The sequence below is a fragment of the Erigeron canadensis genome, chromosome 5 (assembly GCF_010389155.1).
Source record: "Erigeron canadensis isolate Cc75 chromosome 5, C_canadensis_v1, whole genome shotgun sequence".
Classification (NCBI taxonomy): Eukaryota; Viridiplantae; Streptophyta; class Magnoliopsida; order Asterales; family Asteraceae; genus Erigeron; species Erigeron canadensis.
The window spans coordinates 3,721,059-3,746,769 of record NC_057765.1 but is presented as its reverse complement, the minus strand read 5'-3'; the positions used below and the strand labels follow the sequence as shown (position 1 = coordinate 3,746,769).

At 34.5% G+C, this 25,711-nt stretch overlaps 1 protein-coding gene across 3 annotated transcripts; it reads right to left on the bottom strand.

Annotated features, from left to right (window-relative positions):
• Positions 1–1,259: 1,259 nt before the first annotated feature.
• LOC122599129 lies at positions 1,260–19,383 on the bottom strand. Of its 3 annotated transcripts, none has more exons than XM_043771585.1 (17): positions 18,821–19,382; positions 15,135–16,233; positions 14,688–14,771; positions 13,665–13,886; positions 12,584–13,333; positions 11,904–12,489; positions 11,717–11,814; positions 9,742–9,873; positions 9,564–9,677; positions 7,052–7,542; positions 5,489–6,593; positions 5,344–5,418; positions 4,490–4,714; positions 3,722–4,399; positions 2,658–3,237; positions 2,464–2,559; positions 1,260–1,733 (listed from the first exon to the last, which is right to left on the bottom strand). In XM_043771585.1, exons 1-16 carry the CDS (start codon positions 19,288–19,290, stop codon positions 2,492–2,494), a joined length of 6,777 nt encoding a protein of 2,258 aa, XP_043627520.1. In that variant the 5' UTR covers positions 19,291–19,382; the 3' UTR covers positions 1,260–1,733; positions 2,464–2,491. The 3 variants fall into 3 exon arrangements, with proteins under 3 accessions (XP_043627520.1, XP_043627522.1, XP_043627521.1); XM_043771586.1 differs by lacking the exon at positions 1,260–1,733 and adding an exon at positions 1,740–2,203 and having other exon boundaries at positions 18,821–19,383; XM_043771587.1 differs by lacking the exons at positions 9,564–9,677; positions 9,742–9,873 and having other exon boundaries at positions 18,821–19,381.
• Between the last annotated feature and the right edge of the window lie 6,328 nt (positions 19,384–25,711).

Below are 25,711 nucleotides of genomic sequence, written 5' to 3'. Positions count from 1 at the left end.
CACCACCACCATCCTCACCACCCTCCACCACCAGTAGTACATGTAGTCCACCACCCTCCTCCACCTCCAGTCGTCCACCACCCACCTCCACCGGTGGTCCACCACCCACCTCCACCAGTGGTTCACCACCCTCCACCACCAGTAGTACATGTGGTCCACCACCCTCCACCACCACCACATAAGCCACATCCACACCATCATCATGGTCACCACCACTAAGAAGATCCACCGGCTGGCTGGTTGCAGATCTACAAGCTAATCACTGTGTTGTTGTTGTGTTGTTATATATGGTTGTTGCTATGTGATTTTATGTATTCATAGCATATAGCTAGCATATATAAAATAAAAAAAATTAGCCTATATATGTACTACTATTTAATTAGACCATGTACGTATTTGTTTTACTTTTATTTTTAAGCATATGCTAATAAGTGTGCTTGTTGTGGATCTGCATATTGTCATCTAATTAATATATTTAACGTTTAACTCATGATCATCATCTTTTTGGATATAAATTTCCTCTATTTCCCTCCCTTTGGTTTATATAATTTACTAGGTTAAATTAAGTGATAATATTGCTATATAATCCATATATATAGTGTATAATCTAGCAAAGAGGGGAAAAAAATGCTCCTCGCCCACCGGGTCTCCACCAAGCTGAACCAACAAACTGGCCAACCGGTACAAGCAACCAACCATGGCCTCGGCATGTTGGGCCGGGCCAAAAACGCTGGCAACAAGCTGAGCGTTACGGATGGTCTTAGACTTTATATAGAAGATTAGTTGTATTTAAAAAACATAATATGGATAACCTTAACAAGGAAAACGAGTCAAATATGATTCAAGCCATGTTCCAGCGTTGCGAATCTCTTGTTGACTCTTTAGAATGAAAATAGTCGAAAAATTTATTGGATTGATGAGTGGGATGTTTGATAAATTGGTGGTACATGAAAGGATCACTAAGATATTTTCTCAAAATAAGTTAATACTGTGTTTTTTTTTTTTTGAAAAGCATTAGTAATAGATACCGCACTTTGTTTGAATGGAAACGGATATAGAAATAAATATAACTCTTTGAATATCCCCTAAGTTCTTTTTATTTGTTTTCTTGCTTTTATTTTTTTGTTTGTGTCATTGTGTATATTTTGAACTAGTAAAAATAAAATAATATTCTAACGTCGTAAACAAAATGTAACACTATACAATTTTTAGTATATTTCTCAAAAATGGAACATTGCATAATGACACAGAATTGTATCTAAGATAAAAGAGACTTCCATAGAAAAATCACCTCTAAAAAGTACACCATATAAATCAAAGCCAATAAAGTGGGTTTCAATTTGTCTTCCTCTATATCTACAAGACTCACTACCTACAAATTACAATACAATCAAGTTGGATTTCAGTTTTTAGTAGTCTCAGGTCTTTTCGTGCTCAACCCAGTATATTTTCGGGCCAAACTGGTTAGCCTGGGCCCGAATCGACCCAGGTGCCTTCCAGTATGGTCCACAGGTTTCAATTTTGTTCCTTTCCGGTTTCAGGTATGGCCGGCAAGACCTGATCTCACCTCTACAAAATAAGACTTTACAACCCTTCTATAAAACATATACTTCTCCCTTTATCTTTATCGATTGGGGTAACATAATTGTAAAAGAAATATATTCTCAGCATTTGCTTGCCCGAAAATTAAATTCAAGCATCCACCAAATCACCCATGAATTCGTTGATCATACCTAGAAAATAAAGCTTATAATGATAAGCCCAACATACTTAGATGCATATAAATATATAATGCAACTTATCTGATTGGCCTTTATCACATGTAATCTACAATTCTACCCCATATGTAGCAAGGCCATGCAATCAAATGCTTTACTATTGTTTACATGGAATCTAGACTGCATATCTAGTAAGACACTAAGACCATACTAGTTAATATGGGAGATAGACATGCATATTATAAACACTATTCTTTTTATTTATATGGATTCATAACATATTATTGTCTCAATCAACCAAAGAATGGTTCAAACCCACTTTTTGGAAGCTAACTCAATCAATCAAGCAATGGTTCGCGCCCATTAGTTGGAAACTATCAACCATTTACCCGTATATTTACCTTGAATGCCGGCTATCCACTACATGAACTATTCAGTCATCGAAATCTATAATCTACAGAGCGATCAAACTGGCATGCAAATACCTATATAATCACATAAAGAACTAAACACATAACTTAGTACAGTTCACCAGTTTTATTTTCTTTTAGATTTCTTTCATCTTACCAAAAACAAAATAGAAGGTTAGAATGTTCCTTTTATACACAATAGTCAATAGTTAGTATTGAAATTAAATATTACTACTTTTTTTTTATGGACATCAACTGTTTTACTGTGAATGTCTATGTCCGGAAAATAGTTTATTATAAATTTTTGCAGAAATCGAAAATTTGCAGAGCCTTACCATAGACAATGTATTGATCGTGAATTTGTCATCCTAACTCTGTAAAAGGTGGACTTGTCTTCTTAGGTCGACCGGTCATCGTCCATCCTTGTACCTCTGAGAAAATGTTGAATACGAGGAACTTTCTTTGTTCATAGCTTAAACTGAATATAATAATAAAAAAAAACCGTAAATAGCTTGCAAGAGGAAAATACCTGTATCATTAACTTTGTCAGCAACTAAGAGTTTGAACCAATCAGAGGTCAATATTCCAACTTCCACTAGCTCAAAGAAATCCTGGCGGCAAAGATAGTAAGCTCCTGAGCTTAGTTGAAACTCAGACAAATCACCACCAACAGTTTCTACCCATCCCAGCCTATTTTCCAAAGTCTCGTCTGCTAAATCATCAGTGTACACAAGGGTCGCACCACACTCAATTACATCCAACCCGCTCATCACAACAATAGAGACACTAACAATATCTCCAATGTCTAATGTTTTCATAGGCCAATAGCTTAACCATATGCCAACTTCTCTAAATCCAGGTTTGCCAAACACTTTAGGGTTGTACATCAAATCAACACCATTGTTTGTACTGATTTTAGCAAACCATGCACAATCATCACCGGATATTGTATACTTGAAAGATACATTTAATCCTTTGATCCTCTTATTACCGGGACATGAAGGCACACTAAATGACAAAGACGGTGACTCAGATACATAGTCGGGCATCATGTTCGGATCCTTTATCTCAGGCAGAGATGTACTCAGTATACCGAATTCGTACAACACCTGTGCCACACAAGCAATAAAGATAACACACATATTTATTATACAACAAACATAAAATATTGGTATGTGAGGGGTTCCATACCTAAGCTTAGGTATAGAACAACCTTATATTCACTTTTCCCATATAATATATAGATATAGGGTAGCCTTCAGAACACCCTTAAAGTAAGAACGAACACTTAAATTGATGCTTTTGCATCTCAAATTTTTATCAAGTTGATGCATTTGCATCTTAAATAAGCATTAATACATGGATGCATCGATACACTATGTTAATTATATGGACTTATAAGGCATCTACATAAAGTTTTTGATTGTTTCACATTGTTCTTACTTTAAGAGTGTTTTCACTTGATCGGAATTGTATGTATATTGCAAAGCAAACAGCATATTTCAGCTATTAATACTTTATTAACCAGTCTCAGCTGGCGCATTGTTGTGCATGTGTGAGCTTACGCATGTGATTCAGAAAAGAATAGCAAACCTGGAGACACTGGTTTTTTTTGTTGGTAAGCTCTGCAACACCAATCAGACACACCTCATGATTTTGATATTCTTTGAGCCACTTCATGTGTCCTAAGTCTGTTTCATCTAATTTAACTACTGGAACCAATTTGATAAAGTCTTCAATTTCTGATAAACTAATACAACCTTCATAGCCAAACTTTTGCAATGTGAATCGTTGTGATTCAAAAGTTACTTTCTCTAGCGACTCACAGTAATTTACATACAACTCTGCAAGTGTACTTGGAAGAGATAGAAGCCGTTTAAGTCTTGAGCACAAAGTCAAGTCAAGGACGCGAAGATATGTAAGATGACTGTAGCGAGGCAGGAGTTCAAATAGATTATTTGCTAAATTCAAGTATGTCAAAAATGATTGATCACTGAAACTAAGGGAACCGTAATCTGTGGATTCAAGATTGCAGTCCTTGAGAAATACTCTTTCTAGTGAGCGTGGTAAAGAAACGTCCCATAGGCTTACACATCCTGTCATGTTTAATAAAGAAAGATTGTTTAGATCTCCAAGGGTTTCACAAACATGAATTAGACGGTGACAGTTCCTGAGAATCAAAGTCTCAAGATTAGGGATCAGATAGATGTCGCTGATTTCTAATAGATTGTGCGAGTCTTTGAGATTTAGAATCTGCAATGATCGAAGAACCTGTTGTAAAATTAACAAGAATTATTCAGCACCGATTAACCAAGAGACACTAAAAGGCCAGTTGATAAAAATAGAGATTGGAAACCCTACCATGGGAGGTTCAAATACTACCAATTTACTATAGCTCATATCTAATGCCACCATGTTTCCCATGTATAACTCAGAGGGTATAGCCCTTAAATGGAATCCAATCCAACACAGCCATCGTAATTCTTTTGAGAAGTTCTTGTAGGATCCAACGAGTTCCACGCAATTTAGCCGAAGAAATCTTAGGTTATCCATCTGTTCAAGTGAATCTGTTCTAAACTCTGACGACTACATTATAAACAAACGAAGTGTTAATTAGTGTCACATCCTTAATCTATCACAACCACTTACCTTTCAAACACCTAATAACTTTAATTTCCATCACTCATATTTCAAACACTTACTTTTTTAGATCACAACCATTAATTACACCAAATTACTAATAATTTCAACCCTATAACTCGATACCCCACAAACATATTTATTTTTACTCTAAAAATTAAAACTAGTTATGAAACCAAGCAACATGAAAAGCGTCACGACGATCACCATGAATTTCCGACCGTGAAATATTTGGTCACACGACTCACTCCGCATAGGAGTTGCTTGCTAGTATTTACATAAATGTGAAGCCTTTTTTGAAATTTTTTAACACCATTTAAACTTGCTACCTTGACATATTACAATTGCATTCAAACCATTGTATTTGGCCTTCCAATATACATTAAGAAGATAGAATAACTTTTAGCTGGGCATGAACAAAGAAACGTGTAAACTGCACACTAGATATTCACATAAACACATATTAATATAAGACCCCCTCAGATGTAAACCTAAAATGCTGGTTTTCTAAGAAAAGCTTTATGGCTTCTTACTATATGACAACCATGCATTTATGTTCACTAATTTTGTATTACCTTAAATGCAATCCGTGCATCTTCTTGGCTCAGCTTTGTCATATCGAATGCTAGACCTTCTATTGTTTTTGAACCCTAAACATTAAGAGGGTTAAGAAAGTATGAGAGAAAATAAGTATCCATGTACACATAAGAAGCATCTTACCATTTGTTTTCTCAGAAGATCATAGGATTCAATATCACGCCAAACTCTACTACGTTTTGAAGGGTCTTCAGGTGATTCTTGATAGACTATGTTTCTCCCCATTTCTTGATGCAATCGGTGCATCCTCAGTTTTTTGTTTAGCGAAACAGAAAGAAGGTGTTTGTTGATTAGTATGTTGAACCCAGATACAGCAGAATAATCATGCTCTAATATCTTTACCACATAATCCACATCTTGGCCAATAAAGAAACAAGCAATATGCAAAAACAGGTCTTTCACAGAATCATATGGCAGTGAGTTATAGCTCCTTACGAGCACATCTTGAATTCCAGAATGAATCGCTCTTTTCCATGAATCCAATGTATTTTCCCAGTGTGAAATGCTATGACCTGACAGAGAGCAACCCAACACTTTCAGAGCCAGTGGATTTCCTTCACAATAGTCTACTATCTGATTTGCAAGCTTCTCGTAACCATCCAATGGAAGTTTGGATCTAAAGGCATGATGACTTAAAAGCTCTAATGAAACACTATCACTCAGTAATTTTATTTTGTACTCTTGACACCTCCACGACATGGATTCGATCCATTTACATATACTATTCTCCCTGGTAGTTATTACAATCTTGCTCTGCTTATTGATATTACCAGTTCCAATTAAAGTTTCTAAATGCTTAGGTTCAACAATGTCATCAAGAACAACAAGTGCCTTTCGGGTTTCTAAGACCTCTTCAATTTTACGAAGATGGTATACACTGGATATTTTTCTGTTCTTGCCTCCTAAAATATCCCTGCAAAGTTGTTTTCGTAATTCAAGCAAATCAAATGGGTCTTTGCATCTGCTACCAATGTCTTCGATGAAACTAATACTTTGGAAACTCTGCCAATTAGAATGGATGATGTACTTAGCCAACATCGACTTGCCACTTCCTCCCATGCCACAAATTACTATGAATTCTTCATCAGATTGCATTAACCGAGAAAGTATTTCTTTCACTTGAGCATCTATACCCATTAAATTGGGAGAAAGAAAAAGTTGTCCCCGATCAAGTGTATTATAAATGGTATCAACAACAACCTCCAGAAATTCTGTTTCAGACCTGTCACTACAGAAACAAAACAAGTAACTTCAGCAGATGTCACTCGAGCGTTAATGATACAAATGTTAAAAAATCAAATATTGCAAAATCCACAGTACTTGTAAACTTTATATTGATTTATTTTCTGTTTTTTAAAAATAAAGTGATTAAAAAATTACAACAAAATAAATACACCTACTCCTTTAAAAGTACAGTATGAAAGAAATTTAGGATGAGAAAGGGATAGATGTAAACAGGTGACTAGCACAAATTTATCTTAAATTATCAGTAAACTGACTCACATTTATAAACAAAAATTCACGGAGTTACATGTAATGAAGTAGAAATTATCTGGCTTGAAGTTAGAAACTAGTAGTTATTGGATTTGCCTGTCAGGTCACTGACATTGGCGCGGCCCAACCGCCCAAAAAAAACTCACATATGTATGTGATGATAAGATTATGAGCAACAGAGTTGATGCATACCTAGAAAGTACTAATCCGGCCAAATCAGCAACCTTTGTAAGGGCTGTCTTCCACACATTCACACTAACATCAGTAAACCTTGGAGATAAATTTAGTTGTGCCTCGAGAGTTTCACTTTGTTTTCTAACATACGAGGGCTCGATGTGGAAAAAAATGGGTAAAACATAGTGATTGCGCTCTCTCATTTGCTCAATAATCAACTGAAGCTCGTCAAGGCAGCAAGGGGAAGTTAAATAGTTCTTTGACAATACAACAATTGATGACCTAGATTTCTTTATTACACTCTCTATTTCCGGTGTCAGTTCACCTTTGTTAACTTCATAATCCCTAAAAGTGATAAATTGTGCTCCCACTAACGTGTCATAGAGATGATCCATCAAAGTGCTATCATGAATATCCTTGATGCTAAAGCTCAGGAAAATGTCATACAGTGTAGCATTACCCTCAGGAGAAGCGGTGATACTACATGAATAAGTGGAAGTCGTCAGGATCTGTTAAGAAGGTTCACCAAAAACAATTAAGTAGGTGTCATCATCATCAACAATAATAAAACTATATAAAAAGCAGCCACAATATCACCCATCAAGTGAGCATAACAAGGTGTCCAATGGCTATAAAAAAAAATGCAAAACTAAAGAAAATTGTTAGATGCAAACTCAGAAATCAATATTCTAAGTTTTGATAATCTTAGCAACTTTGTATTCTGACAAAAGTTATTATATCATACTTATGCATTATCCCACAATTAAAACATCCCAATCAAATAGTATTTCAATATAATCAATCATCACTAAAAAATTTGTTACACAATTAGACACTTTATTCTTCTCGATACTTTACACTTCAAGGCATGTTATGTATTTACTAAAAATTCTTCGGGGCAGTTTGGTTCACAGAATGTTTTTTAAGGAATTGGAATTTGAAGAAATTGAAATCTGAAAGTTTCAAAATCTGTCTTTTTTTTGGTTGACGGAATTCAATGGTATTCAGTTTAGGGAATTCAAAACAAAATTATATCAAATGACAAAATTAACCTTTGTTTATACTTTTAAAAATAATGATCTTTTAATGATAATAAATAATATATAAATAATAATTTAATGATAATATGAATTGTCCATATCCATCCATATCTCATCGCGCACACACTGTGCATACCCATTTCACACATTCAATACAAAATGTGACCGGAAAAGAAAAAGTAAACACTAAGATGTTCCGATCATTTAAACTCAACAAACCTCTTAAATCTCTAAACTTCAGCCATCATTTTTCATGATATCACTTTCACCGTCAACACCATCGCCACCTCTTTCTCCCTTACAAGACAAATCACCGCCGCCGTTCCTCCATTGTTTCCGCCTTTCCGGCCAACGCTTACATGGTTAGCGGTTCTTCTTTTTTATAGATCCTTACAGAATCAATAGAGACCCCATTAAAAAACTAATGGAAAAAAAGGATACAACAAGAAGGTTGGTGGTGGAGTAGCGGCACAGCAGCGGCCGCCGGATCTCGGTAAGCAGCAGCGGCAGCCAGAATAAGCGCGGCGGCAGCGGCCGCCGGATTTCGGTAAGCAGCAGCGGCAGCCGGAATAAGCGCGGCGGCGGCGGTTAATATCCGCTGAGAATCAAATCAGTGAAGACTTTTTATATTGGTATTTAGTTATAGGGTAATTTGGTAAGCATAGATGAATTCCTTTGAATGTTTAAACACTCCATCAAGTTTGTGAAGAAAACGAAGATTCCATGTTTTAAGGAAATTGATGAAATTTTTTGAATTCCAATTCCATCCATTTCTCAACCAAAGGAAAGGCATGGAATTTAGATTCCAATTCCAAAAAAATCCATGAACCAAACACCCCTTTCATATTATGTCATAAGTCCCCAACCAAAACCCCAACCCTACTTGGGCACCCTCCCTTTTCTACCTTAACACTCTTATATTCACCTCAATACCCCTCTTAGGGGACTCCTCCCATTTTAGGATACTGCTTGAGATATATATATATATATATAGACGTCTCAATCGACATACTCTAAGTCTCTAAGTGTGTCCTGCTTAATCATACATCTACGTGATTCCGCCACGTATAGTCCTTCTTGCGAACCCCATTTAGAAAGGAATTCTATATGGAGCGAGGAGGTCAATGATCAATGGCATCAATTGCTATACACATTCAAATAATGGGCTGCATCTTGGTGACTAGGGAGGTTTTATAGTCAATTCCGTATGTTTTAGAATAGAATTTTGCAACTCATAGGGCTTTTAACAGGTGCAATGAACCATTGGGATTAACTTTCAAAGTGAACACCCATCTTGACAACAGGGAAGAAGGTCTCATCATAAATCCAGTTGGGTGTTCCCAGTTGTAGGTAAGTTGTTCATGAAATGAGAATTCTCAGTCTTAAGGGTAGATTTATTGGACAAATAATGAAAAAACACTATGCATATACTCTTTCTGTTTACTTTCTGCTTTTGACTTTATAAATAAACAAGCTTAATGTTGTATTACCTCTGCTTTCAATGTACTAAATTCAGATGTGGCAGATTGAATTTCCTCATCTAGTGAGCTTGATTTCATCTCCAAAGATTTATCAATGATATGTGCTTTAGAGATGTCCATGAGCTGTCATTTATAATTTAGTGAGTTGTGAGGAGATAGTAAATTCCTCTATTCAAAATTTAACTACCTTAGTTTCTGAATCACAAATTTCAGATCTTGTTCCTGATTCCATGGTGTCCCTAAGTATAGTTGATTTGGCCATTGCGGTTTCGTCGACAAAAGATGATTCAGACATCTCTGTAATCTTGTATATTTTCTCCTGTTTATTTTTTAATAAATAAAAAACAAGGTTTATAAAAACTTGATAATTGCAAGAACTAGATTGAATTAACTGATACGAACCCATCCCATAATAGGCTCGCATCATGCCGTAAGCTAGGTGTAGAACTCAATCCCAAAAGCTAGCTCAAAGGAGGAGGGGACACCTAGGCTTATAAACCACCAACCAATCTCATACTTGGCCGATGTGGGATCATATAAATACCCCACCCTTTGAAGAGCCAACGTCCTCGTTGGTCACGGCTATGTTGGTCACGGTTGGCACCCTTCTCCTTGGGTCCAAGCCACCACTCCATAGGCCACCACTCCGAGCGCTGGAACCTCGAAAGGTTGGGTTGTCTCTGATACCAATTGATACGAACCCATCCCATAATATGCTCGCATCATGCCGTAAGCTAGGTGTAGAACTCAATAATCCCAAAAGCTAGCTCAAAGGAGGAGGGGACATCTAGGCTTATAAACCACCAACCAATCCCATACTTGGCCGATGTGGGATCATATCATTAACATAATGTGCGAAAACTGCAAACTAGATTCTGATGATTTACTTAATCTTCCCATTTCAAAAAATTCATGTTATATAATAATATAAAAAAATATATATTGAAACTAGAATAGCATATGAAAAGGGTTGATGTTCAAAAAAAAAAGCATATGAAAAGGGTTAGGTTCAAAGAAAGGTCACCTTATGGTATTATAGGAAGGATTTTGGAGATGCCACGTCTCTAATAAAACTTTTTTACACTTTGATGCACCTTTTGCCACATTGATGCACTTTTTTGGTCCAACTTGCACCATAACATATCTATGTTGTTAATACTCAAATATTGGTTATAACGGTCAAGGACCGATATTTGATATAGTGGTATATTGGTGGTATAACGGTGATTATAATATTATGCAATATATATATATATATATATATATATATATATTCCAAAATAATTAATACATAATACTTAATAGTAGTATTAAAAGTCAAGCTTAATAGTATTTGAAACATGATAGAGAAGTGAAGACAGAGAAATAGATGGATCGCTTGAGAAGTGAAGACAAAGGAGAAACCCTTCTGATCGATCGCTTGAATGGAAAATTAGGGCTGGACTTTTGTTTTTTTAGTTTTACGTTAGAATTAGGGCTGAAAATTTGAGCTTTTATTTATCTAGGATTGGACTAATAAATATTTATTGGTTTTAGGCCCCCCCCAAAAAAAAGAAAAGAAACAAAACCTTTATTAACACCGTTAAGACCGATATTTAAAAAGCTAAATATCGGTAAAATATAGGTAAATACCACCGTTAATAACTTAATATCGGAACCGGTATTTTGGGGAAGGACCAATAACCGTTATATCACCGTTATTAACAACATAGTAACGTATTGGTGCATCAAGGAGTAAAAAGGTGCATCAAACAAGTGCGAATACAAAAATTCTTCAAACACTTTCCACCATAAGGAGACTTTTACCCAAATGCTTACTCAGTTTGAAAATGAAAAAGGAGATTCATACTTATGATACACATAAATTTATTTTAATCTTAGACGTTTTTATGAGAATCCCTTTCAGTCTTAGAGTATATACATGGTGACAATTATATTACTTTTACTCCATCAAAACTAAATAAAAATGGCTGTGTTTTATACAGCAATATAGCTAACTATGCAAGTTAAAACAAACTAAAGAAGGTAATGCTACACACATGTCAACAGAATTATATGTGGCACTTCCATTTAAACCAACCATATATAATTAAGGGATTGAAGATGATTAAACTTTGCAACATGTATTTAAGCCTAACAGAAGTATTACAGAGTATAGTTACCATTTCAGGACCATACATGATGCAGCTAATGCTTTTCAGTTCTGTAAATGATTGATACAATTGTTGAGGTCGCCCAGTCATCCTCCATCCCCGTACCTCTGTAAAAGTATGTGTTAGCAGAAACATTCTTCATTTGTGGTTAACATGCAATTGCAAGCACCCAGAATTAGCAACAAGAGGGACAAACCTGTAGAGTCGATATAATCACCAACTAAGATACTAAACCAACCAGGCGTAAGTCTGCCAACCTCCGTTTGCTCGAAGAAATCACGTCGACAAAGATAATATGCTCCTGTGATTAGTTGGAATCTAGAAAGGTCTCCTCCAAGAGTTTCTACCCAACCCATTTTATTTTCCACGATTCCACCTGTTACATCATCATCAGTGTACACCAGACGTGCACCACATTCAAGCACCTCCAACCCGCTCATCACTACAATCGACACCTCAACTTCATCTCCAATGTCTAACAAGTTTCCAATAGGCCAGTAGCTTAACCACACCCCAACTTCACCAGATGCAGGTTTCCCAAATACTTTGGGATTGTAGATTAAATCACCAACACTGGTTATACTAATTTTACAGAACCATGCCCAATCCTCACCTGATATTCTATATCTGAAAGTTATGTTTAATCCTTTCAGACTCCTGCTCCTAGGACACAAAGGCACATCAAAAGATAAACATGTGTATTGAGCTGCATACTCAGGTGTCAAGTTGGGATGCTTTATGTCTGGCAGAGATGTGCTCATAATATTGAATTCATACAACATCTGCATCACACAGTCAACAAAGTTCAGTCATTCATATATAAGCTTGTAGGTGGGATATCGATATGCTTATATTTTTAAGAGAGGAATAGAGAACCTGAAGACGACAACTTCTGTCTTTGGTGAGCCCATCATCTCCAACCAGGCACACATCATGATTTTCATATTCTTTTAGCCACATCAAATGGCCCAAATCAATTTCATCAAGTTTGACTATCAGCACTAATCTAAGCAAGCCTTCAATTTCGGACAAATTGATACATCCTTCATAACCAAACTCTTGCAATGTAAATCGACCTGATTCAAATGTTATTTTCTCTATTGACTTACAATAATATACATACAGTTCTGCAAGTGTACTTGGCAGACATAGAAGACATTTAAGTCTTGAGCACAGGCTTAAGTCAAGGACCCGAAGGTTTTTAAGATGAATGTAACAAGGTAGTTCTTCAAACAGACTATTGCCTAAATTCAGATATTGCAAAGATGATTGATCACTGAAACTCAGGGGAAAATAATCAGTACACTCAAGTTTACAGTTTTTGAGGAATAATCGCTGCAACGAATGTGGCAAGGGAAAGGACAGATCTTGTGTACTTTCTCCGCCAGAGGTAGTAGCTTTGAGCTCTACTAATGAATTAAGACGCTCCTTATTGTACAGGTTTTCACACCCTGTCATGTTTAACAAAGCAAGCTTCTCAAGGCTCCCAATGGTCTTACAAACACGAAGCAAACGGGGGCAGTTCCAGAGAATCAAAGCCTCAAGATTGGGGATCAGATGGATGTTCCGGATTTCTAAGAGATAGCACGAATCTTTAAAATTCAGAATCCTTAGTGATTGAAGAACCTGTTGCATAAGTAAAAAGATATAGTCAGCAGTGTGTATAAACATAAACTAGAGGGGTACCCACGCAATGCAGCAGTGGCGGTAGGAAGTGTGGTTATTGATGTAAAAAGGGGTTTGTAGTTATTTTAAGGGTTGAGGGTGTATTTTACAACTAAATTCACTAAGGGTATTATAGGTATATTAGGTGAGATATTTAAATTAAGTGAGTAAAGGATAGACGTGTTTTAGGTATCCGGAATCATTATTTGAGAAAAAGGGAAAGGGCGAGTTGTTTTATGGAGTATAAATACCATGAATAACTCAGAACCTAACAAAATATTGAAGTGTCTACCGTGGGTGGTTCAAATTCTTTCAAGCGGCTATAGCTCAAATCTAAAGCTACCATGTTCCCCATGAATATGTCAGAATCTATGATACTTTTGTTGTATCCAAACCAGCAGAGCCATAATAAACGATGTGATGAGTCCTTGTAAGATCCAGTGAGTTTCACAAAATTGAGCTGGAGCAATTTCAGTTGATCCATCCGTTGAAGTGAATCAGTAGTAAGTGGTGACTGAAATTTAAACATGAGATTTACTTTAGAGTAGGTGGACAATCATGACCAACCACATGACACAAATCTGGGTATAACACCAAACCAATCATCAAGTTACTAAAGATTTGCAGTTTTAAGTACAATAAAAACTATGGCGATTTTACTAATCGTACATGCCCATTGCCCAGTAAAAGTAAAGACATGATAATGACCTACTCGGGGGTAAAAAGTTCTTAAATTGTTAACATATTAAAAGTTTATTACTTAATTGACAATAAAATAGTTCTATCCTTGAATCAAATATGTGAATAAGTAGAGTACTATTTATGAAATTTGCACTTTTATAATTTAACTTTAGAAAAATATTTTTATTGTAACCCACCTATTGGTTGATGGGTCATCACAGATAGCATTAGGTTCAAGGTCCAAGGTACAAGATATGCAAATATTAAAAGCTGTTTTGCATAAAAGATTTGACATGAGTACAGTATTTCAACTCTACATGTTGAAACCTTGGGTTTTGAACATTGGATACACAATATTTTTGGAAAAAGGTGCACACAAAACAAAATGATCTTTTCTCTTCTTTTAAAAGGAAAAAGGTTATGAAAGTGTAAATATCTCCATCCAGATAAATGTTGTACCCGTGCAAGGACAAAACCACACTCTGCTGTTATGTGGCCTGGCATAACAGAGGTGCTAATTAGTTATGGTTTAGTGTAGGCCCACCTACTTGATCATGGATACACAGGATATGAAAGAGGCATTCGCATACTATAGGCTTAGAAATCAAAACATACAGGGGAAACGGGTACATACCTCTTTTAATTGCTTGGAATTGAACTCATCCTCTTCCATCAGCATATGCATGTCAAGTGTTAGACCTTTCAATAGATCAGAACTCTAAACAGAAAAAGAATGAAACATTCGACTTTTAGAACTCAAAAGTCTTGTTCAACATCAAACTACCGTCAGTGAGGTGGCTCAACCAAGAACTTAAAGCTACAAGTTACTTTTGGTACAAAAATCAATCAGACCTTCCAGTGTTTCTTGGTCATCATAGTGATCTTTCTTCTTAAATTCTATTATCTAATTGTATCCTTCGTTTACTAGGCCATCTCGGCCTGTTGTATTTATTTAGCCTCTGGCTAGTTTTTTTATAAAATTTGCGTTCAAAAAAATTATACCTATAGAAAAGATACGACTATAGGGGGTGTGAACACTGAAGGTAAGTTTCTATATACAGGTAAGTAAGAGGCATCTTACCTTTCCTCTTCTCAGCATATCATAAGAGTCCTTATTACGCCAGAGTCGAGAACGTTCTGCAAATATACGTGATTCTCGATCAACTAAGCTTCTTCCCATCTCTTGAAGCAATCTATGCATCATCAGTTGTTTGTTAGGCATAACATAAAGAAAACATCGCTTGATAAGGGTTTTGATCTTAGATTCTGCAGAGTATTCAGGCTCCAATATCTTTACTATGTAATCCATGTCTTTGCCAACAAAGAAACAAGCAATATGCAAAAACAACTCTTTTTCAGAGTCATATGGTAACGAATCATAGCTTCTTTTGAGTACACCAAAGATATCACTGTGAAAATCTTTTCCAAATAAATTTAAAGCACTTTCCCAAGACCTGATGCTATTATCCTTTGACAAAGAAGAGCCCAAAACTTCTAGAGCCAGTGGACTTCCTTCACAATACTCTACCACCCGTTTTGCGAGCTCCTTGAAACCATCTCTCGGGGTTTTAGATCGGAAGGCATGAAGACTTAAAAGCTCTAATGATTCTTCATCATTCAGTAATTTCATTTTGTACTCTTCACAGCTCCTGGATTTTAACTCGAACCAATTACTTATATCATTATCAGTTGTTACTATAATCTTGCTTTCTTTGTTAATATTCCCAGATCCAAGTAAATCTTCCAATTGACTCTCTTTGACAATATCATCAAGAACAATGAGTGCTTTCGTCTGTTCCAATAGCACTTCAATTGTAGGTGTACCTTGACAAACACTAGGTATTCTTCTATCCTTGCCCCTTAACATATCTGTGCAAAGTTGTTCTTGTAACTTAACCATATCATGTGGTTCTTTACATTTTCGACCAATGTGTTCAACAATACTAACACTCTCAAATCTTTGAAAATTTAAATATACAATGTACTGGGCCAACGTTGATTTGCCACTCCCTGCCATGCCATAAATTACCAAATATTTAGATTCGGATTGATTTATCCAGGACTTGATCTCCTTCTCTCGAGCATCCATCCCTATTATATTGGGTGGAATATAAATTTGTTTGCGATCAAGCCTATTGTAAATGGTACCCACAACCTCCTTCAGAAAATCTGTTTCAGACCTGTAACCAAGAAGCAAAGAAAAATGGCACGTTTAGCACGTGAAATTTAATGGCTTGTGCAATAAAGTAATAATAACAATAATGTTGAAAACAATAAAACATAGCGACTACTTTACGTTTAAATTTGATCTTGGTTGAAAACTACGGGTTACAATAAATCAAAAAGGCCAAATTAGGAAAAGCATAGTCATCTGATTACGACCCAAAAAAGTTGGGGGCGTAAGTGTCATAAATTAACTAGATTGATAAAACGGGTTAATGTTTCCCCTCTCCAGGTTACCAGAGAGAAAAAGTCTTTAACTCAAATGTAATCGACCTAACCGGGATATCCGGGTATCCAAGTGACTGTTTCTAAACACTTTTCCGCACTTTCGAGATATTCAACCTACAACAATCGTGGTTGTTATTTAATTCTTTTATTAGTATTATTAATAATAATAAAAGGCAGTCAACAGTCAAATTTCACAAACTCACGCCTTCAAAGCAGTCAAATTCAACAGCCGAGTCATGCATACTCAGGCCCTCAAATGGTTAACTTACCCAGATATACTGATTAGAAGAAAACAAACAGCTCCCGGGAAAACTTTATTTTGAAAAGAACTTTAATGTGTGCCTCTTTATTGTCTAACTACAGAAAGTTATTGTGATGCAAAGCTTTTCAAAATCCTACTAGGCAACATCATTGGATCAGTTATGAACCCTACAAGTCTCTTGACCCAACAAGAATTATTAATGGTAATGCTACCACATTAAAATGGTAGTGACACATCAACACCACACCACACCACAACCACTCCTCAACCACACCTCTTTCTTAACAATAACCCCAAAAACTATTCCCCGCAATACCCCAATACCCACTTTGGGGCTTCCACACCACCTCCACGCCAGCCCACCTAATGGACAACCCACAACCCCGGGGTGGTTGCCTTACACATAGGCGAATATTTTTGATAGAAACTTTGATTGATCTTGAAGTATTGTCAATCTAAAATAATGCATCTTATAAATATTGTTTGTTTAACCATTCATGTGTTCAAATAAAAATTCAGTTAAATTGATATAAATCATCACTTTAAGTCATGCCTTTGCTTAGCACACATTTATTCTAACCACAAAATATATATGACGAATGTGAATATGTGGTTGTTAGATACCCAAGCTTGGGTATGGAACCCTCACACCTTGATATTTTAATACATCAAAAACATGGGGGCCCAATCATTTATACATTATACAATAAACATTAAAAAATTAGTATGTGATGGGTTATATACCTAACCTTAGGTATCTAACAACCATATATTCACTTTTATATATATATATATATTTATATGTATATATATATCCTCTTGCCCCATCTTATTCTTTAAACAAATATAAATAAGTAAAGTACAAACAATGATGAAATATTTGCTGATACATCAATGATGAAAAGTAATCTATTATATTAATAAAATAGGATTGTTATGACATAAGATTTTTTAAAAATTATATTACTACACATCCTTTTAATTTAATTATGACATCATACTTTTTTTTAAAAAATTCAATATATCTTTTTCTTAAATATGTATTATTAATATAGATTTTTATTAAATGTCCACATTAATATGTAAGATTTTAATCATCCTATTTTTTCGTTATAATAGACCGAAAACTATGGTGCTTTTTTTTCTAGAGAACGTTTTTGTTTTTGTTTTTGCCAACCGAATGTGTTTTAACGTGTGTACACAACTACAATACTATTGTTTCTGTTTAATTTCGTTTTTTACATAATAATTTATCACAACTTTTTAACTTATTTAACGTTGTTATTATACATATTAATATGACAGCATATTTTAAAGTTATCCGGGTATCATTCGATTTATTTGCAAACGTTTATCGGTTAACCCGGGTTAAACCCGGGTTGATTAGCTAGTAGTTAAATAGATACAACATATATTTTTTGATACATGCAATATAAATCTTTATAGTTAGCTACACACAATAACAAAACGCATGAATTTTATTACACTTTAGTACATAAATATTTGTTCACGGCATATATAGTACATGGGGCAATTTGGGCGACCACTAAGGCTTCAATTTCAAGTACCAAAATTTTTAAATATATATATATATATAGGGGTTGGGTATTGTAAAACAAGTATTAAAGTAAAACAAATAAGACAAAATCTTGACCCTTGGATCATGGTTAAATTGATGCACGAAGATTCACAAAGCAATTGATGTACGATGATTTTCATAATGCACGGTGATTATCACTGAAAAAAACCTATTGTTTTATTTATTTTACGTTAATAGTTGTTTTATTTTACCTAAAACCTATATATATATATATATATATATATATGTATGTATGTCATATAAGTATATATGTCTTTCGTAATAAATTATGAGCATTCTGGTCATGTGGTTAAAACGTTAAGGATGCACGTATGTTGGTTTTTAGGCTGTCGGGTCGAATTAGCCTAGTTGCTTTTTATTTGGCCGCCCTAAGTAACGCTTGGTGATGTATGTATACTAAAAATATGTTTTTTCTTATGTACTTTAAACTAGAGATATTAAAACTGAAGCATACCCAACAAGACACATGCCAGCAATACCAACGACCTCCGTAAGGGCTGCCTTCCACCGGTTCACGTTATCATCTGTCCATCTCCGGGAAAAAGAATTTAAATTAGCTTCTATTGAGAAAGTCCCTTTTTGTTGACCAACATCCGACGGATCCACCTTATAAAATATGGGTAGTACAAAATGATGGCAGTCCCTCCTGCGGTCTAAGATCAACGAGAGCTCGTCAAGACACCATGTTGAAGTTGCATAGTTTTCCGACAACACAATAATTGAAGCATCAGATGCTTTGATCGCACGATGGATTTCTTGCTTAAGTTCTTCACCTCTTTCTGAATCATCGCTATCTCTAAATGTTTTAATTCCTGCTTGCTTTAACGCTGCATAAAGATGATCAGTAAAAGAATGCCGTGTATCCTCACCTCTAAAGCTTAAAAATACGTCATAACTGCTTCCATTTGCTCTTGGAAGAGTCATGTTAGCTAGACTAGATAGATGACGAAAAAGAATTATGAATAAGCATTAGAGGCCATTAATTGATGGAAATATCTAAGAAGAAGATGAACAAGTCAATGCTCAATAGTCATCTAATAACGCCAAATCATCCTATGTAGGGATATTATTATTTGACCGATCCTCATTTTGTCACTCTCGAATACCCTTAACGAAATTAAATATGATATATAACTTTTTGTATTTATTCTTATTTTATCTTTCATACCCACATATTATTCTTTTCCTTTTCCAGATTTATGACACCCACACACAGTAATAAACACCCCAACAATTCTTTACTGTTTTTTTCTCATAAAACACATTTACTTGATTTTTTAAACAAAAGAACAATATTTACAAATACTCTACCTTGATGTTACTGATGCTCCGACCACCACTGCCGGATCTCCTCCAACACCGTAACCATGTTTTTGATGCTCCGACCACAACCAAAAGATTACATCCACAACTTATTTAGTGATTTCTGTTAGAAGTTTTAAATCGAAAAGAAAACCCAAATGCGAATTTGTTGTGATGATAGAGGTGCTGCCGCCGGCCACTTGAAATCCGTCGCCGACCATTCAATGTCTGTTGATTCCGTTGATTCCGGCAAGATTTACAGTCCATGATTATTTTCTGTTTATCCTTTTTCTGGTTGCTATAAATATTGATAGAGTAATATTTCAATTGGGTATTTTACGTTTAGCAAAGTGACGGTGGTGAGTTTACTTTTCTACTGTAAATCTGTAATAATAGAATGGCAGAACAAAAAACGAAGGAATAGAAAAGAAAGGTGCAATGTGGTATGCATCTTTGAATTTTGTTGGAAACTATATATTGCGCTTAGAGCACCCCCAATGGTACTCTTCCATACTACCCGATACAGTGTTATAGTGTCATATCAGCAAAACTTTTTTTCAATACATTTTTCTCGATTGACACCAAATACTCAATACATTTAATACTAACCAATACACTCTAACATATTTTTTTTCAAACTTTTAATAAATAAAACCACAAATATAATTTATAAAATAAATACAAATACTATATATTTTCACTTTTAGTCCCTCAACGGCTAAATAATTCAAAATACCATTTTATTAATAAAAACGAGTACATTGAACAATAACGGCTATTTTCAAACTTATAATTTTTCACCTATAAATACCTTCACCCTCTCATTCCATAAACTACACATTATAACCACACAGCTCAAAATTTCATCAAAATCAACAAAACACACACTATAACCATGAACTTTGGGCGAGGGAGAGCACGAAATGAACCAACCCGTCCTATCGAACAACTGCAACCCACCCGAGGTAGAGGACAAAGAAGAGCACGAGGGCAACCCACACGAGGCAGAGCACGAGGCGGACCAACTCGTACCCCTGTTCAGTCACCCATTCCACCACATGTTCAACCACGAGTTCAACCTGGAGGACTGCATCCTCATCGTCTGGATTTCATCATGACGGCGGAATTTTCAACCCGCGTAAACCTGCAATCAACAGACGACTTCACTGATGAAGAGTTGAACGAGGTATGGGATTCTATCATGGCTCAAATCGAAAGCGAACAACTTAGGCCATGTGCTACAGGACAGAACCGAATTCACGATGACGGGAGACCTGAAGGATACGAGACTGATCCTGGTGAAGAGTATGTCAACGATTTTCAATCGGAAGAGAAAATTATCACTACGAATACCAGCGCCGTAATGACGGTGACAGTGACATTTCATCGATCGATTCCCTTTATGGCTGGCGTTACCCGCCACTCTCTCCTAGTGTTTAATTTTTATTTAATGTAATTGTGTTAAGTAATGTTTTAATTTCGTGTGATGTGTTTGTGTTAAGTAATGTAATGTTTCGTGATTAATAAATGTAATGTTTCGTGTTTTAATTATGTTTTTTAATATGTAATGTGTTTGTTTTAATAAAGTAATGTTTTTGTTTAAAACATTATTTGAATAAAAAAATATTATGCAAACTAGCCGTTAACAAAGGAAAAAAAAACAAATCAACAAAACCATCCGTATTCACCACCATGAATGCTCCAATACGGAGCCCAATACACGACCAATACGGTACACAATTGGGTGTGTACCGTATTCAACGTTGAATACGCCCCAACACTAGCACGTAAGGGATGCTCTTAGATTATGGTAATAAGCTAGAGTTATGTTGGGACTTTTTTTTTTCCAGAACCTTTGAGAACTTTTTAAATTAAGTCCAACGGATGATTATTCTTTATATAAAAATTGTTTTTTGATTGTTTTATGAATAACTTATGTATAATTTTGAAGTTTATAATTGTGTGGAGCATGGATTATCATCAGTTATACAATTATGTGGAGATTTTGATTGTTGATCACATGTGCAGGAATATTGCTATGATCACATGTATGCAAGTCGATCACATGTAATCATAGCAATATTCGTGCACATGTGATCAAGAATCCAAATCTCCATATAATTGTATAACGGATGATAATCCATGCCTCCACACAATTATAAACTTCAAAATTACACATAAGTTATTCAGAAAACAATTAAAAAACAATTTTCATGTAAAGAGTAATCATCGGTTGTTTTTTTGATTGTTTTCTGAATAACTTATGTGTAATTTTGAAGTTTATAATTGTGTGGAGCATGGATTATCATCCGTTATACAATTATGTGGAGATTTGGATTGTTGATCACATGTGCACGAATATTGCTATGATCACATGTATGCAAGTCGATCACATGTAAACATAGCAATATTCGTGCACATGTGATCAAGAATCCAAATCTCCATATAATTGTATAACGGATGATAATTCATGCCTCCACACAATTATAAATTTCAAAATTAAACATAAGTTATTCAGAAAACAATTAAAAAACAATTTTCATGTAAAGAATAATCATTAGTTGGTCTTGATTTGAAAAGTTCTCAAAGGTTCTCGCAAAAAAAAGTTCTCAAAATAACTTTTCACTATATATATATATATATACATATATATGTGTGTGTATACACACACTAGGTGTATACCCGTCCGGACGGACTAAGTTTAATATTAATTAAATAAATGTATTTTACGTAAGTTATTATAAAAATATATAACATAAGTTAAAATGGTAATAATTTAGATACACTATTGTCGTTATTGCTAGGCTGTTAATGCTGGACTGCTCTCTTGACTGGGCTACATTACTATATTGATTAAATCATAGTGAAAGCCGTTATGCTTCAGAATGAATGATTATTAATACTATATAAGTAATAAATAATAAAAATGAAATCTTATTGCTTGCATTGCTATATGTAATAAATAATAAAAATGAAATATTATTGTTTGCAACAACTTACAACCGGCTAATGTTATATTTATTATAAAAAAAAAAAAAGAAGTCCAACAATGACAGTAGTATTAGCAGCCCAACAACATTAGTAGCATCATCAACACAACAGCCAGTAGCATTAGCAACCCAACAACAACATAAGCCCAACAACATGAGCAACCCAACAACTTCATCAACAAACCAATTAATATACATAAACTCTATGAAAATATTAAGTAGTTTTTAGTGGTTTTTATAGTTATTACTCTTGTTTTGATGGTTTTTATTGTTTTTACTATTGTTTTGGTTCTCACTTGATTATCACACTACATGTATATTCAAAATAAGAAAAAAAGGGAAAAAAAGTATTAAATGCTTTAACATTTATATCTAGTTTCATCACCCGTTTTCGCATCCTCCCCTAGCAATCAAACTATCCGAGGCATAAATTCGGGACCAACAACGATTTAGGCGACGCTTTAGGGGTGGTATCGCCAGTTTCGGACCCCCTTAGTTTTGTGTGTTTAAAGATAAACTGAAATTGACTAATAAGTTTAAAAAAACACATGAAATGGGACAAATAAAAATAGAATGTGGATAATAAAAACAGAAGAATTATAAATGTGGATAATAGAAATATAAAAGTGTTTTTCACTTCAACCTCCTTTTAGGGGTGTAAGAAATGAACCAAAAAACCGGTCCGAACCGCATGATCCGAAACCCAAAAAACTGAAACCGGGAAAAAACGAAACCCGAAAAAACCGAAATTATAAAAACCGAAGTCTAACGGTTCGGTTACAGTTTTCAATATTTATTACCCGCGGTTAACCGAACCGAATTTTGATATATACCTACATATAATCATATATATATATATATATGTATATTTACACATATATGTATTACATGAATACATCATTTACATATCTATTTAGCTAATTTTTGATATTTGTTGTCTAAAATATTAACAATTCTATTAACTTTCTTTCACAATTTATGGTTAATTTTGGGTATTTTAAGTAATTTTCTTATATATATATATATATATATATATACTCTTTTAAGAAAAGTTGTTAACTTTGTTTAAGATGTTTATCAAAAATACTAGTAATATCATATAAAAGACATTTTAAGTAGTAAATAATGATACTCTTAAATAGAAACTTGAATTGCATAACTGTAACATTAGAAAAAAGTAGTTCACAATTAGATGTAATGTATATTTATTTATAAAACAGAATATTATTGTAGTTAAATAACTATTATACATTAAAAAGTTAATTAATGCAGTGTAAATTGACTATTATAATTGAAAACTTAAACTTTATATTAGCATCACTTTAAAAAATAGTTAACCGAAAATAAAACCGAAATTAATCGACTTTTTCGGGTAACCGAACTTAACGATTCAAAATTTTTAACTAACCGAACCGAAACCCGAAAAACAGTTCAAAATTTCTATCTAACCGAATCTAACCAAACCGTTAGAGCCCTCCCTCCTTTAATTATCTAGACCCGTGTCCCACACTGGACACGAGATTTACAATATTAACAATATCAGATCTTCATACATTTAAGTCATAAAAGCTTACAATTTTAAAAAAAACACGGTTTTAAGTGTTATATTTTACAAGTTGTAATACAATAATCATATGTTCCTCACTGTCATTATTAGCTTATAAATATAAATTAAGTATTCAGGGCTAAAAGGTGTAAATTATTGATGGAAAACATAAAAGTGTAAATTAATGAGATTTTTTCTACAAATTAATATAAAAAGTTAAGTACTTTTTCATCTCTGTGGTTTATCGTTTTATCACTTTTCGTCCTCGCCGTTAACTTTTGGCTAAAATCATCCCCGTTGTTTACATTTCATCCCTGCCGTTATCACTTTGCCGTTAATCCCCTCACATGCAAGTCACGTGAGGGGCAATTTCGTCTCATCATCATAAAATCCAGAAACAAAAAAAAACAAAAAATATATCTTTAAGATTAAAAAAAACCCATCCATATCTACATCTATATCAATGATTAAATCCTTAAAATTAAAAACCTTATCTTGCATATGTACATTACAATCTGTATTTTCACATCAATCCATACAGCACCACTAAGTTGCCTAATAGATCGTACAACCACCATCATTATTATTCCCTCACTATTTCAATATCATATATATATACGCATATATATGTATCTTATATATATAAGATCATTACCTTTTTTAGGTTTTTTGAAAGAAGATATATACATCTAGAAGATGAACTGTGTGTACAGATATAGGCCGGAAGATATATACATCTAGAAGATGAACTGTTCGTCTGTTGGTTTTATGTGTGTAGTGTGTTTGTTGTTGTTCATCATCTTCTTCTTTATCTTAATCATCTGCCGCTAATTGTACGGATTACGAGGCACCTGTTTTGTATTATGTTTGTTGATTTTAGATCTAATCAGAATTAATATTGTTGATAAAATTTTAGATCTAATCTGAGGTTGTGTGTGTGACTGATTGCGTGTGTATATATTGATTTGTGTTAATGGAGGAGGCGGTGGTTGTATATAGAAGTGGTGGTTGTTATTAGACCGGATTATGGGTTTATATGAAGATGAGATACAGAATCTGGGTTGCTACAAAGAACAATGGAAGATGGGTGAAAAGACATAAATGTCCCTCACGTCCAAAGCACGTGAGGGGTTAACGGATACAGGGACGAAATGCAAACCACGGAGATGATTTTAGCTAAAAGTTAACGGCGAGGACGAAAAATGATAAAACGATAAACCACAGGGACAAAAAAAGTACTTAACTCTAATATAAATATTAATATAATAATATGTTTGGATAATGATTATTAGGATTTTTAATTTGTAGTTTATCTAAATGATGATATCATCAAAAGTCAATTTGATGAAATCGAACGATATAATTGATTAATTAGTCATTAGTTCAACTGTCTTATAGTATATATTAATATTAATATTTTGTCATTCTTTATTAGTCAATATAGTATTTGCATTTTGTTGCTTACTTGCTTTACAAAAAGTGCCAAAAACCCAGGACACAAGTTATA